Consider the following 13318-nt stretch of genomic DNA (forward strand, 5'->3'; position numbering starts at 1 on the left):
ACCTCTGTCAGCTGCTGGAGCTCAACAGAACCAGCCTGACCCGTAAAGCAGTGGTGTATAAAGTACTTGAAAGCCATACTTGAGTAAAAGTACAGATATCTTACCTGAAAGTGACTCCGGTAAAAGTAAAAGTCACCCGTAAGAAAATTACTTGAGTAAAAGTCTTAAAGTCGCTCATATTAAATGTACTTAAGTATCAAAAGTATCTGGTGTTGAAATGTACCAAACTTAAAAATGCAAAGTGCTTTTTACAGTCTATACAGACACAAAACAACCCAAAATTGTTCTCTTCAGGATTTATTTCAACTGACTGAAAAATTATAATGTATATAATGTATAATTTTACAAATTTTGAACCCCAGATGCTGAGGTTCAAATAGTAATGGACTAGTGCATCTGAACTTCAGGGGACAACAAAGAACCAACACAACAGAACAAACAGGTGCCTCTTGTGTCTGCCTGAGAACACTGATAGACCCCAGTGTAACCACTAAAACATTCTGTAAATATCACTAAACATGGACCTTTCACTTTCTAATCAGTAGCAGGAATGACACACAACGCCCCTTATGATACCTCAACAAAAGGGAACAAGTTCTAGGCACACAAATAGGATAGTTTTCCTCTTTTGTTAACAACCTGCTCAGTGCTAGTACAGAGAAGAAAAAATCACTGGACACAGTCTAGTTTTGCTGCCAAATTTCAGACTGAATAATAAAGACTGAACTGAACCGAGCTCCTGGATCAATCTAAAGGGAATAAATGGATGGGAAATGTGCTCATGATGATTAAGTCCCTGCCCTTTGTACACACATCGCTACTCCCCATTGGATGGTTTAGTGAGGTCCTCGGATCGGCCCTGCCAGAGTTGGTCACGGCCCTGGCGGACACCAAGAAGACGATCAAACTTGACTCTCTAGAGGAAGTAAAAGTCGTAACAAGGTTTCTGAAGGTGAACCTGCGGAAGGATCATCACCGGTACAGCCTGCTCGACCCCGGTCGACCAAGGCAGCCCGACCAACCTCCGGACGCTTAGGGTCTCGCGCTGCCCCCCCCCCGACGGCAAACACGCCGCCGGGCCTGTGCATCCCCCGAGGCAGGGGGCACGCGAGTGAGCGAGAGAGAGGTGCGCAGTGCGTAAACCTCCGCTGCTCAAGTAACGAGACAGTTTTGAGAATATAAGAAGTAGAAAGTACAGAAATTTGTGTTCAAATGTATCGAGTAAAAGTAAAAAGTCGTCAGGAAAATAAATACTCAAGTAAAGTACAGATATGTGAAAAATCTACTTAAGTACAGTAACAAAGTATTTGTACTTCGTAACAAAGTATTTGTACTTCGTTACTTCCCACCACTGCCGTAAAGTGCTCCCAGTACCTGATACTGATGTACTGGGAGTGTTAGCAGAGGAGAACCACACATACTTTAATACTATGATCCTTTAAGTAGAAGTAACAGTTTGATCCTCGTTGTGAAATATGAGTCTCTGCTGTCAGTCAAACTTGTCTGTGATTGGTCATATACAGTAAACCACACCCCTTTCATGTGCACATGCTCAGATCTTGATGAGGAAAATCTAAGTTAAATTAACGAGTTGATAACCAGACTGTGATTGATATGTTGAACTCGCTTCGTGTTGCATTGTTGACGTGTGTGACATGTGTTGGGGCGGGTCTATTCTCTGTGGGGGGGCCGGGGCTGATTGTACATTTCTAATGAGCCCCCCCTCTGTCAGTCATGTTGTCATCAGGCACCCACTTCATGCGTCTCGCAGCCTCCGGTTGCTTAGGAAGCAGCCGCTCCATAGCAACCATCATTTCTGGCAAAGAGATGTCTAAGTAAGTCCACATCCCACTTTGTCCCACTTTGTCCCACTTTGTCCCAGTGTCAAGTGTTAAAGAGTTGACCCTTGACCTCTGTGCAGGTTGTTGAGACAGAGGCTGAAGAACGAGGTGCAGAAGATGACGAGCGAGTTCTCGGGGTTCAAACCCGGTTTGTTGGTTCTTCAGGTAAATTCAATTTCTAACGTCCACTCAGAACGTGAAAGGGGGGGGTCGAGTGGTCGAGGCGATTGCCCCCCCCTTATTATTTTAATTGTTAGAATTCAATTCAATTCAATATACGTTATCTTAAGGTACTTTACATATAAGTTATAATTTTTTCATGTGACTGTTATATGTTAGTTGATGTTTACACACACAGCCTGCAGGGGGCAGACTTGTCAGGTGACCGGTGACGCTGCTGTTTTTAGCTGCTTCACTCATGACTGATAACAAACGCTCACGCACACAACCGTTAGTGTGAACGTCTGATCCGTTCACTGCCGCTGAAAGGAAAATGTCAGTGTTACAGTTGAACTCTGCCCAATTCAACGTGGAACTTTAATTTATTTGTTCCTCCTGAACTGGAACGTTTTCAGAAAATCCAGGTGTTCAGGTCACACGGGCGGTTTCCTGTCAATCCTCCATCTTGTTTTCATGGACACTGCTGTGAAATGGCGTGGACGACAGGAAGCAGTAATGTGTGTCACATTGTGTTGCAGGTGGGAGACAGAGACGACTCCAACTTGTACATCAGCACCAAACTGAAGGCTGCGGCTCAGGTGAGGTGCTGAGACTCCGCCCCCCCTGCTGGGTCCCTAAACTCTGAAATGAAAAAATGAAACTACATCCGTGCAACGTGCTTAAAGAATGACATCATCAGTAGGAACCAATGAGCAGAGTAGGGACAGTGTTAAGTGACGGACCAACTGTGTGAACATAAGATTCATGTTCCCCACAAGATGAATCACATGTTAAACTGAACCAGTCAAACGTCTCTTCAGTCATACATGTGGTTTTCCTTCTGCAGCCCCCCCCGCATATATGCATATTGATTTTTTGCAGCTCTAACATTTTCACTTTGTCGTCTGCAGATTGGAATTGATGCGAAACATGTGAGGCTTCCGAACACGGCAACCCAACACGAGGTCAGTGTCCAAACACAACATCCTCCATTACTTCGTGTTTTTACCAGAAACACGTCTGACCAATCAAACATTTAGTTTTTTCATCATTTAAATGGAAATATAACAATAAGTGTCACAATAAAACAAAATAAAAACAATTATTCAATTCAATTCAATTCAATGCCTTTATTGTACAGTGCACAACGGAATGAAGTGTCTCCAGTGGATCACACATATACCCACACATCAAATACAGTGGATCACATACATACATAAAAACAGACATATAAAAACTATATAAATAAGTTAAAAGTCAAGAGTTAAAAATTCAATTGCACAAGTTCTGTATTGCACTTACAAAATGTGTCACGTGATGGCAGTGAATGCACATACTTGATTATTTCTCAGTTTTGTGGACTTTTGAGCAGAATGTAGTTCTCTAATTGTACTTGGATAGAAACTTTTCTGGAACCTGGAAGTGCGGGTTTTTAAAGACCTGTAGCGCCTCCCAGAGGGCAGCAGAGTAAAGAGGTGGTGACCCGATGGGGCGAGTCTCTGATTATGTTTTTGGCTCGGCTGAGACCACACGTGTCAATGTCCTTTAGTGTTGGTAACTGTGTTCCAGTGATTTGTTGCGCAGTCTTAATTCCTCTTTGAAGAGCGTTCATGTCTGCTCAGTGCAGCTAACAAACCACACCAGCATGCTGTTTGTGAGGATGCTTTCAATGGAGCAATGATGGAAGGAGAGAAGCAGCTGCTGGGACAGCTTGGCTCTTTGCAGCGTCCTGAGGAAATACAGCCGCTGCTGTGCCTTCTTCACCAGAGTCCTGATGTCTGTGGTCCATGTGAGTTCCTGGGAGATGTGCGTGCCCAGGAATTTAAAGGAGGCCACAGTCTCCACTGGGTCTCCTCTGATGTGTGGGAGCAGTGCAATGCAAAATCCCTGTTGAGACACGTATCCCTGCAGTTAATTTTTGCGGCTCAGGTTCAATATTGTTTCTAATTATTGTGTATTCTGTAAAATAGAAATAGAAACAACTGAACATCTGATGTTCTCTTGTAATACATACGTCTATTTTGGTAGGGTGTTAAGTAATAATTTGGCTTTAACAGTGTTGACTGACAAATATATTAAATTTGGTCTTATAATTGAGGACAGAAAATTGTCAATAATTTGATAGTACTTGCCAAATATATTTTTGCCAAAATGTAAATTTCTAAAAATCACCCCACACTTTATTGTATTTTTGAAAGAAGTGTCTATTTTCACGGACTCATTGAAATTGATCAATTCTAAAAACGCCACACTCCTATATGAACATATGTTGAATGTATCTTTCGGCTGAACCACAAACGGATATTGAATTAAATATATTTAAAAAATATTAAAAAAGGTCCTACTTCTTTTGTCCTGTTTTCTGTTTCCTGCTTCCTGTATCAGGTCCTGCAGAGCATCATGTCGGTGAACGAGAACCGTTCAATTCACGGTTTGATCGTGCAGCTTCCTCTGGACTCTGTGAACGTCATCGACACTGAACTCATCATCAACGCTGTGTCTCCAGAGAAAGACGTGGACGGGTGAGTCTGCACAGGAAGTGACATCATCTGCAAACTGACTTTTAACACTAACTCTGTGTGTGTGTGTGTGTGTGTGTGTGTGTGTGTGTGTGTAGTCTGACTTGTATAAATGCAGGGAAGTTGTCTCGAGGTGAACTCAACGACTGTTTCCTCCCGTGTACACCGAGAGGCTGCATGGAGCTGATCAGACACACAGGTCGTACACTGTATATAAAGACGATTCATGACTGTATATAAAGACCATCAGTGACTGTATATAAAGATGATCAGTGACTGTATATAAAGATGATCAGTGACTGTATATAAAGACGATTCATGACTGTATATAAAGACCATCAGTGACTGTATATAAAGATGATCAGTGACTGTATATAAAGACCATCAGTGACTGTATATAAAGACCATCAGTGACTGTATATAAAGAGGATCAGTGACTGTATATAAAGATGATCAGTGACTGTATATAAAGATGACCAGTGACTGTATATAAAGACGATTCATGACTGTATATAAAGACCATCAGTGACTGTATATAAAGATGATCAGTGACTGTATATAAAGACCATCAGTGACTGTATATAAAGATGATCAGTGACTGTATATAAAGACCATCAGTGACTGTATATAAAGACCATCAGTGACTGTATATAAAGATGATCAGTGACTGTATATAAAGATGACCAGTGACTGTATATAAAGACGATTCATGACTGTATATAAAGACCATCAGTGACTGTATATAAAGATGATCAGTGACTGTATATAAAGATGATCAGTGACTGTATATAAAGACCATCAGTGACTGTATATAAAGATGATCAGTGATTGTATATAAAGACCATCAGTGATTGTATATAAAGATGATCAGTGACTGTATATAAAGATGATCAGTGACTGTATATAAAGACCATCAGTGACTGTATATAAAGATGATCAGTGACTGTATATAAAGATGATCAGTGACTGTATATAAAGACCATCAGTGATTGTATATAAAGATGATCAGTGACTGTATATAAAGATGATCAGTGACTGTATATAAAGACTGTGACTTCCTGTTCCTGTGCAGGCGTTACCGTGGCAGGATCATCCGCGGTGGTGATTGGTCGAAGTAAAATCGTTGGTGCTCCAATGCATGACCTGTTGTTGTGGAATCATGCCACCGTGACCACCTGTCACTCAAAGACAACAGACCTACCTGAGCAGGTGATGATGATGTGTTTCCTGTGTGATGATGATGTGTTTCCTGTGTGTTTCCTGTGTGATGATGATGTGTTTCCTGTGTGTGTACAGGTGAGTAGGGCTGACATCCTGGTGGTGGGAGCAGGTAAAGCAGAGATGATCAGAGGAGAGTGGGTGAAAGAAGGAGCTGTGGTCATTGACTGTGGAATCAACCACATACCTGGTACACACTACTACACACTGATACTTTGTTTCTCCATGTTTGTGTTCGATCAGAGTCGAGGTTTATGTTATTGATTAATATCAATAACTGATCAGTCATCATGAGTTATGTCCTCTGACCCTCATGACGCCTGTGTGGGACCTTTGACTTGTCACAGATCAGACAAAGGAGAGCGGTAAACGTGTCGTCGGAGACGTCCACTATGCCTCAGCCAGTCAGAGAGCAGGATTCATCACACCTGTCCCAGGAGGGGTGGGGCCGATGACGGTGGCCATGCTCATGGAGGCATGTTTTGTTTGTTTGTGTCATTTTAATGTTTTGATTTCTGGATTCAGATGTGAGGTGATATTTCCATGGTCTTGTTGCAGAACACGGTGCAGAGCGCGCGTCGTTTCCTCAAACACGTCTGAACTGAATCGACTTCACAGGAAACACTGAGGTAATGAGACGCTCGTTTCATTTCACAACTTAAAGAACAGTTTTCCTGAAAACTTTAAATTATCATTTTTAAATCAGTGAATGTATGTGAATGACAGAGTGTCGCCCCCTGCTGGACAATGCTCACATTTTGTCTTTGCCTGCAGGTGGACAGGTGTGGACAGGTGTGGACAAGACGACGTCCTCTGTCTCCACAGATTTGAATAAACATCCTGTTTCACCTCATCAGTCAAAAAAATAACTTTTTTTACTTCATGTAGTCATATGTAAAGTAAATTGTTAGTTACTTTTGAAGAAGTAGTATCTGTTACTCAGTGTAATACCTGATGGTGGAGCTTTGTCATCACTTATTATATTATTATTGATCATTTATTTAAATTTTATTGATCATCAGCTGACAAGAGCTGAACACAGGAAACACGTAAAGTTCATATCAGAGTCTAAATGTTTAAAGTGATTCATCTTTTTCAGTAGTGATGTCATCAGACATTCAGTATGATGTCATACTGCAAATCACACACCATTTTCTTTATATTTCATGACAGAAATTATTCAAATGCATTCTGGGAAGTGAGTAATAATAATCAATGTTTTAAAATGTAATAATAATAATGACTAAAGCTGCAAGCAGCGATGGTCGTGCTCTCGCAGTCCATGAGCGTCAGGGTGTGCCGCAGTTGTGGTGTAGTTGCTGGAGGTTGGTTTGCACAGTGCATGAAGGAGTTAAAGGCCACATCATGTTGCTATGATTATGTTTTGACATGTAAAATATGGTCAAGCCAGGTCATCAAACATGTTAAGTCTTGTGCAGATTGGACAACGTACAGTTAAATTAGTCGAACTTCCTGTTTCATGGCGATATAGCCACAAGCTGTTGCATGAAAACTTATGATGAGCACAACTTTTACTAATGAAACATTAATGTTATGAAGTCAACACTTTGAACAAATACATTCAACATTTGAAGTTTGAGTGATGCATGTGCACTCAAATGGATACAACTTCTCTTTTCACAGCAAAACTTCAAAATTCCACTTTCTGCCACAAACATCTTCCATGTCCTGTTTGCACAAACAATATGAAGTAAATATGATTCTGTAGGAGGAGTTCATTAAAGTAGAATTCCCGCAAATAGCAAAAACCAAGCAGAAATTATACATCTACATCACTAACTTCCTGTTCAATTTAGGGTTTGGGTCCAAGACGCTTTTTTGTAAGTCTGGCCATGATACATACTGTATACCTACCGATGTTCATACATATCTGTGAAACATTCTGCTGCGGCTTCTTTGTAGAAAATGACCATTTGCAAAACACATATTGGAGGTAAAAGTCATTGGATGTCATGTTTCATGACTTCATGTATGTTTAGCCTCACAAAAATCCGATCAAGTGTAAAAAATACTGTAATGGAAATTTTGCATTTTGTATGTGACGATTGCAGGAACAGGCTGTGGGTGAACTTAGGGTTTACGATTATCGCTCAGGGACTTTAAATGTATGGCCTCTTGAAGCCTGAAACTTTATGGTGTCTCTGAGCAAATGGTTTTGGGATTTCACTCCAGGGGTTTTGTTTGTAAATGAAGCCAGGATGTCCCCCACCCTAATAAAACACCAAAGAAGGTAATGGATACCTTCTTTTCCCTTGTGGGAGGGGCCTGTGCGTTATAAGAACACCACTCTCATGTCTGTTCTTCATTCATTGAACATGTCATTTCAGGTGATGTGTATTTTGAGTCCATCTGCAGATGTAGGATTAAACTTACCGAAAGACAACTGTTTGACTTTGTGCTTGATTCACAGAAAATTGCCACCACAAATACATAAACATTCGCCGTGTTGCCATGGCAGCAGCGCTCATTGTAAATGGACAACATTCTCAAGATGTCTCCTTCACACTCTTTAGGGTCTTTGGACCAAGTGTCAGCTGGATCTGCTTTTGTGAAGTTTGGACAAGATATAATCAAGTTGGAAGATTACATCGCAGTATAAAATATGTAATATATTTTTGCCTGTAGGGGGCGCTATGACTGAATATTGGCATGTAGATGTGTTCAAGCCAGGACTTTTATCAAATGTGAAGTTTGGTGCAGATTGAATATTGTCCACTGAAGCTACAACTTCCTGTTTCACAGCGAAACATTGAAAAAAATACTCAGCATTTCCCAGCATGCCTCTGGTCTGTTCTCTGCTGACACATGCAGGTCAAAATCTGTTACTGTAGCCAGGTCCACAGATAATGTGTTTCAGGAGGAGCGTTCACTCCAATACTAATGATTGTTAATGAACATTTGAGCCGAGTCTTGGTTTCACAGGTGAACATGGACATAAACGATGAGTCATCACATGTCCAACTAACGCTTCTGTTATTAATCAGATTTGTGATCAATGAGCTGAACACTCGTCAATAACGTCACTAACTATTTAATATAACGTTTAACAAACCTTTTGTTTGTTTTTGTTGTGTGTGTTTTATTGTGTCTGAATGTCCTCAGTCAAACTCTGATTGGTGGAAAAAGACGTTTATTTACAAACTTATTTACGATGAAAAACAGACGATTGTTGAAAACACGTCAACCTGTGATTTTTTTTCCCAGTGAAACACAAAGACGACGTCACTACTGAGCAATCAGACATTCAGCGATCAATAATCAATATCAACTGTAAAATCAAAGTGACGACAAAAAGTAACATTAAAGGACCACTGCTTTTGAATAACTCCTTCAAAATAAAGCAAAATCTCATCAGGAAAAGGAAACAGGAAAAATGTAACGTATGATCCTATACAGGAGCTGAATTTCAAAGTAAAACTGACTGTCTTTTCACATTAAAAGCACGACAGTTGTTTGTTTGTAAGGTTCGTCTAAATGTAATTAGAGGGAACATTAAAGACACAAACATTCGCTCTCCTGTGATTGGTTTTGAAACTTCAGCAGCCAATCAGAGCTGTCGTCTCCTCAGTCCCACTCTGCAGCAGCTGATTGATTGATTGATTGATTGATTGATTGACTCTCACTTTGATGAAATAAGCAACTGCTGACATTAGCGCTTATCATCCACACGCACACACACCTGCAATGGCAAAGAATCCCCTCCAGGCTTGTCTTTTCACTCTCTGTGTGCTCAGTCACGCCACCATGTGGTGAAAGATTTCTCTATGACATCACCTGATGACATTACTCCACGGGCACGCCATCCACGCTCTCCTGAGAGATCTCAGAGTCCAGGGAGTAGCAGGAGCTGCCATTGTCCTGAGTGTCCCTGTTTGCCTCCTCAGAAACAGCGGCAGCAGTTGGCGCCCCGCCTCCTCCCCCGGGCTCTGCAGCGCCCTCACAGAAGTGGGCGGAGGCCTGGAAGAGCTGGCTGCAGAGGCGGTTGTAGCGGTGGTAGCGGGACGGTTTGCCGGTGTGGGTGTACATGTGCTCCTGCAGCTGGCTTTTGTGGGAGAAGCGCAGGCTGCAGACGGCGCAGGCGATCTTACGTTTACGGGAGTGCAGGGCGGCGGGGGTGGGGCTGCTCCCCCCTCCCCCCCCTCGACTCCTCCTCAGCTCAGCAGCCAGCTGATTGGCCAGCGCCTGGCTCTGCCTCAGCGCCTCCTCCAGACATCCAGCGTCCAGCTGTTCTTGGCCCCCCCGTGGCCCTTCTTCGACACTGGTGTTCAGTTGTCTCCCGTGCGATAGCCCCTCCATCAGGCGGGCAGGCTCAAGGGCGTGGCTGAATAGATGCTCGCGGAGGCCCTCGGGGGACAAGCAGCGCTCTCCACAGCTGGGACACAGCAGGACCAGGGGCCGGTCTTTAAACAGGAGACTGGGACTGCTGCCCTGGGCTGGAGACGGGGATCCTGGCCCTGCCCCCTCCTCTCCCTCCCCGTCCTCCCCCTCCTCCTCCTCTACCCGCTCCTGCTTGATTCGGGACGAAATGTCAGAATCGTCTCCAGACGCCACAGAGCAGACGTTGCGAAGAGCCGAAGCCTGGCGGTCTGAAGGCACCCCCTCCAGTCCAACAGTGAGGGACAGTTGTGAGTGGGACCGTGCCCCCCGGACTGAGGAGCGTCCGTCCTCTGGGGCCCCTCGGGACACTGTGGGGGTCTTGGGGACTCCAGGCACATCCTTGTTGGCCAGCTGGGACGAGATCTGAATTCCGTACAGGTTGGACATACGGACCACGTCAGTGGTGGCGTCTACTGCGCCTTCGTCTGGTTTCCGGCACAGCTGGTAGGCGTGAAGGAACTTGATGCCATCTTGCAACCGGCTCTGGTCCACTGGCTGTTTGGGACACATGCCAGTGTACATGATGTGCAGCAGGTAGCTGAAGACGTCAGGCTGGATGTCTGTGGGCTGGATCTTTATACACTCACTGAGGACAAACACGACACAATGAGGACGCAGCATTTTATGAAGTTACAGGTTAACTTTGAGAACAACATCAGACTGACCTTGACTGGTGGATGAAGATCATCTTGAAGTAGTTGGAGAAGGCGGCCAGCACAGCTCGGTGAGCTTTGAAGTAGACGTTGCCGATAGCGACGGTGCAGTCGCACAGGAAGCCGAACTCTCTCTGAACGTTGAGTTGCTGCAGCAGGAAGAGGCTGTGAGACACCTCCATGACCCACTCTGCAAAACAACAACACGTCCGACTCAAGACTGAGACAAAACACAGACTGTAAACAAAGATCTTGTGGTGATGGCGTCAATTACAGTCAGCAGTGATGGTGAAGTGGAGCCGTGGTATTGAAGTGGAGCCCATACACACTCTAGACCAATCCTGAGTCAGTCTCAGCTGTCAATCATGAGGTCTCCGTCTGTTTTTACATCATCAAATAACTGATTCAAACCAAACTGATCAGAAACACTTGAACAAACATCAGTGAGATAAGAACGACCTGAAATGACAGAAACATCTTTGACGAACATTTATTTAATGTCTACTTTGATCTGCCCCTGCTACTAAAAGAAATCCTAGAGGAAACTCTGTGATGATTTGGTTGATTCTGTCCAACATCAACCAAAGTCAGTAAGTCTCCAAGATGCAGGCGCAGCATTTGTTGTGTTTTATGAAAACATGGATAAAGGAGCAGCAGGTGAAGCTGTAACAGAATTCTTAGTATCTCTGGTCATAGCGAACATATGCTCACATCCACTGGTGCCACATTGCGTGTGTTTAACAAACGCTGATATTTTCTCCCGACTCTGACATGTGGAGTCGACGTCTGCACTTAACGTAACAAGTTGTCGACCTTCAATAAATAATGAAAATACTGTCAATAAATATTTTTTATTGATAATATATATTATGTCAATATAAATTTTGAAACTACTATAGTTTGTGAATCAGTTACTTTTGAACATTTACAGCGAGTTTGAACAATAATGTGATAATACTGATAATACTGATACACATTGATACACATTTTCAGACTGTTTCAAATCTACTTTAGTTGAAAGGAGCCGTCACGTCGTCCATCTTTATTTACAGTCATTGATCTGAATCTGTTATTTACCTGTCAATCAATCTGACTGATTGATGATGTCATCGCTGCAGGCAGCTGAGGACCATCAAAGCCCCGCCTACTTACACACTGAGCTCAGGTGTAATGACATCATCACCCAGAACACCTGGACAGCCACACACACACACACACACACTTACACACAGATACACACTTACACACAGATACACACACACAAATACACACTTACACGTACATACACACAAACACACACACTTACACACACACACACACACACACTGTGGGGGAACCGGAAACGCTCGTGTCACCAAACAACAGCACGTCTAGCGCGTGCATGTCGTGTCGCGCGCATCAGGCTGCAGCCTCCATCCTCAGTCTCCACATTCAGCAGCACGCACCTCCTCGTTCACATCACACGCACACAGCCGCGTGCACACGCGTCTCCGCGCCATTCTGTCTGTGTGCACCGAGCACGCGCGCCGTTAATCACGCTCTTACCGCAGAAATTGAAATATGCAGATTGTCTCCGGTGTCTGATGCTGCAGAGCTGATCCCGCAAAAAACCGCGTCACGTCTCGCGAGAGGAAGGGTCAAAGACTCACGTGACGCGACGGCGTTTACCTCCCATTACTTGATCAATAATCGATAATCAATCATGATGTCAGAGAAGATGAGAGAGATGAAAACAAATCAATTAGTTCATTGATTTCAATTGATTTAGTTTTATGAGAATGAATCTATGTAAAATCACCAATAATGATTATTATTACATAATATATATATATATATAATATATCTACAGATGTATAAATGTATTTCCTTACACAGATACATAAATATATCTAGATATGTAAAGGTATATTTATATACAGATATATAAACATATCATTATACAAATATATGAAATATATAATAATAATAATAATAATAATAATACATTTTATTTATAAGTGGCTTTCACAGCACTCAAAGTCACAACAAAAAACTATGTATCAAAAGATCGATAAAGCATTATGTAGTTTGACCAAATGTTAAACATAGACTGAATGTCCCAGTTTAAAAAGATGGATTTGAAAATGTAGAGATAGTCAATGTTACAGATGTCTGGGGGTAGGGAGATCCAGAGGAGGGCAGCAGAGCGTTCATGGTGGTCAAGCGGGCAGGTGGTACAGTGAGGGGGATGGAAGAAGACCTGGGATGGGCAGTTGTTAAAAGGTAAAGAGCACTGAGATTATGGACGAGCAGAATCTTAATGGAGCTGCTGATGCACAGGAGCGATGGATTAATTGAGGAGGTTCTGGAAATGATAAAGTTAAAGAAGGAATTTGTGAGGGATACCAAAAAGAAGAGAGTTACCAATGTAACCAGGGTGTGAACGAGAATGACGGCGCTGTTTGGTGTGAGGGATGGGCAGAGGCCATTAATGTTACGTAGATGAAGTATGCTGACTCAGTAACATTATTGATGTGAGCTTGGAAAGATA

At 42.8% G+C, this 13318-nt stretch overlaps 2 protein-coding genes across 4 annotated transcripts; one reads left to right on the plus strand and one right to left on the minus strand.

Annotated features, from left to right (window-relative positions):
- On the plus strand, nt 1-6651 carry LOC117758175 (C-1-tetrahydrofolate synthase, cytoplasmic-like). The gene is made up of 12 exons (XM_034579605.1): nt 1-42; nt 1733-1835; nt 1922-2006; nt 2540-2599; nt 2912-2965; nt 4386-4522; nt 4618-4718; nt 5592-5728; nt 5816-5927; nt 6085-6212; nt 6296-6366; nt 6522-6651. The coding sequence occupies exons 2-11, from the start codon at nt 1735-1737 to the stop codon at nt 6335-6337; spliced, it is 957 nt and encodes a 318-aa protein (XP_034435496.1). The 5' UTR covers nt 1-42; nt 1733-1734; the 3' UTR covers nt 6338-6366; nt 6522-6651.
- A 1881-nt stretch (nt 6652-8532) lies between these two features.
- zbtb25 (zinc finger and BTB domain containing 25) lies at nt 8533-13272 on the minus strand. Of its 3 annotated transcripts, XM_034580665.1 has the most exons (4): nt 12334-13272; nt 10801-10978; nt 10259-10721; nt 8533-10228 (listed from the first exon to the last, which is right to left on the minus strand). In XM_034580665.1, exons 2-4 carry the CDS (start codon nt 10968-10970, stop codon nt 9542-9544), a joined length of 1320 nt encoding a protein of 439 aa, XP_034436556.1. In that variant the 5' UTR covers nt 10971-10978; nt 12334-13272; the 3' UTR covers nt 8533-9541. The 3 variants fall into 3 exon arrangements, with proteins under 3 accessions (XP_034436556.1, XP_034436554.1, XP_034436555.1); XM_034580663.1 differs by having other exon boundaries at nt 8533-10721; XM_034580664.1 differs by lacking the exon at nt 12334-13272 and having other exon boundaries at nt 8533-10721; nt 10801-11194.
- Between the last annotated feature and the right edge of the window lie 46 nt (nt 13273-13318).

The sequence above is a fragment of the Hippoglossus hippoglossus genome, chromosome 24 (assembly GCF_009819705.1).
Source record: "Hippoglossus hippoglossus isolate fHipHip1 chromosome 24, fHipHip1.pri, whole genome shotgun sequence".
Taxonomy (NCBI): domain Eukaryota; kingdom Metazoa; phylum Chordata; class Actinopteri; order Pleuronectiformes; family Pleuronectidae; genus Hippoglossus; species Hippoglossus hippoglossus.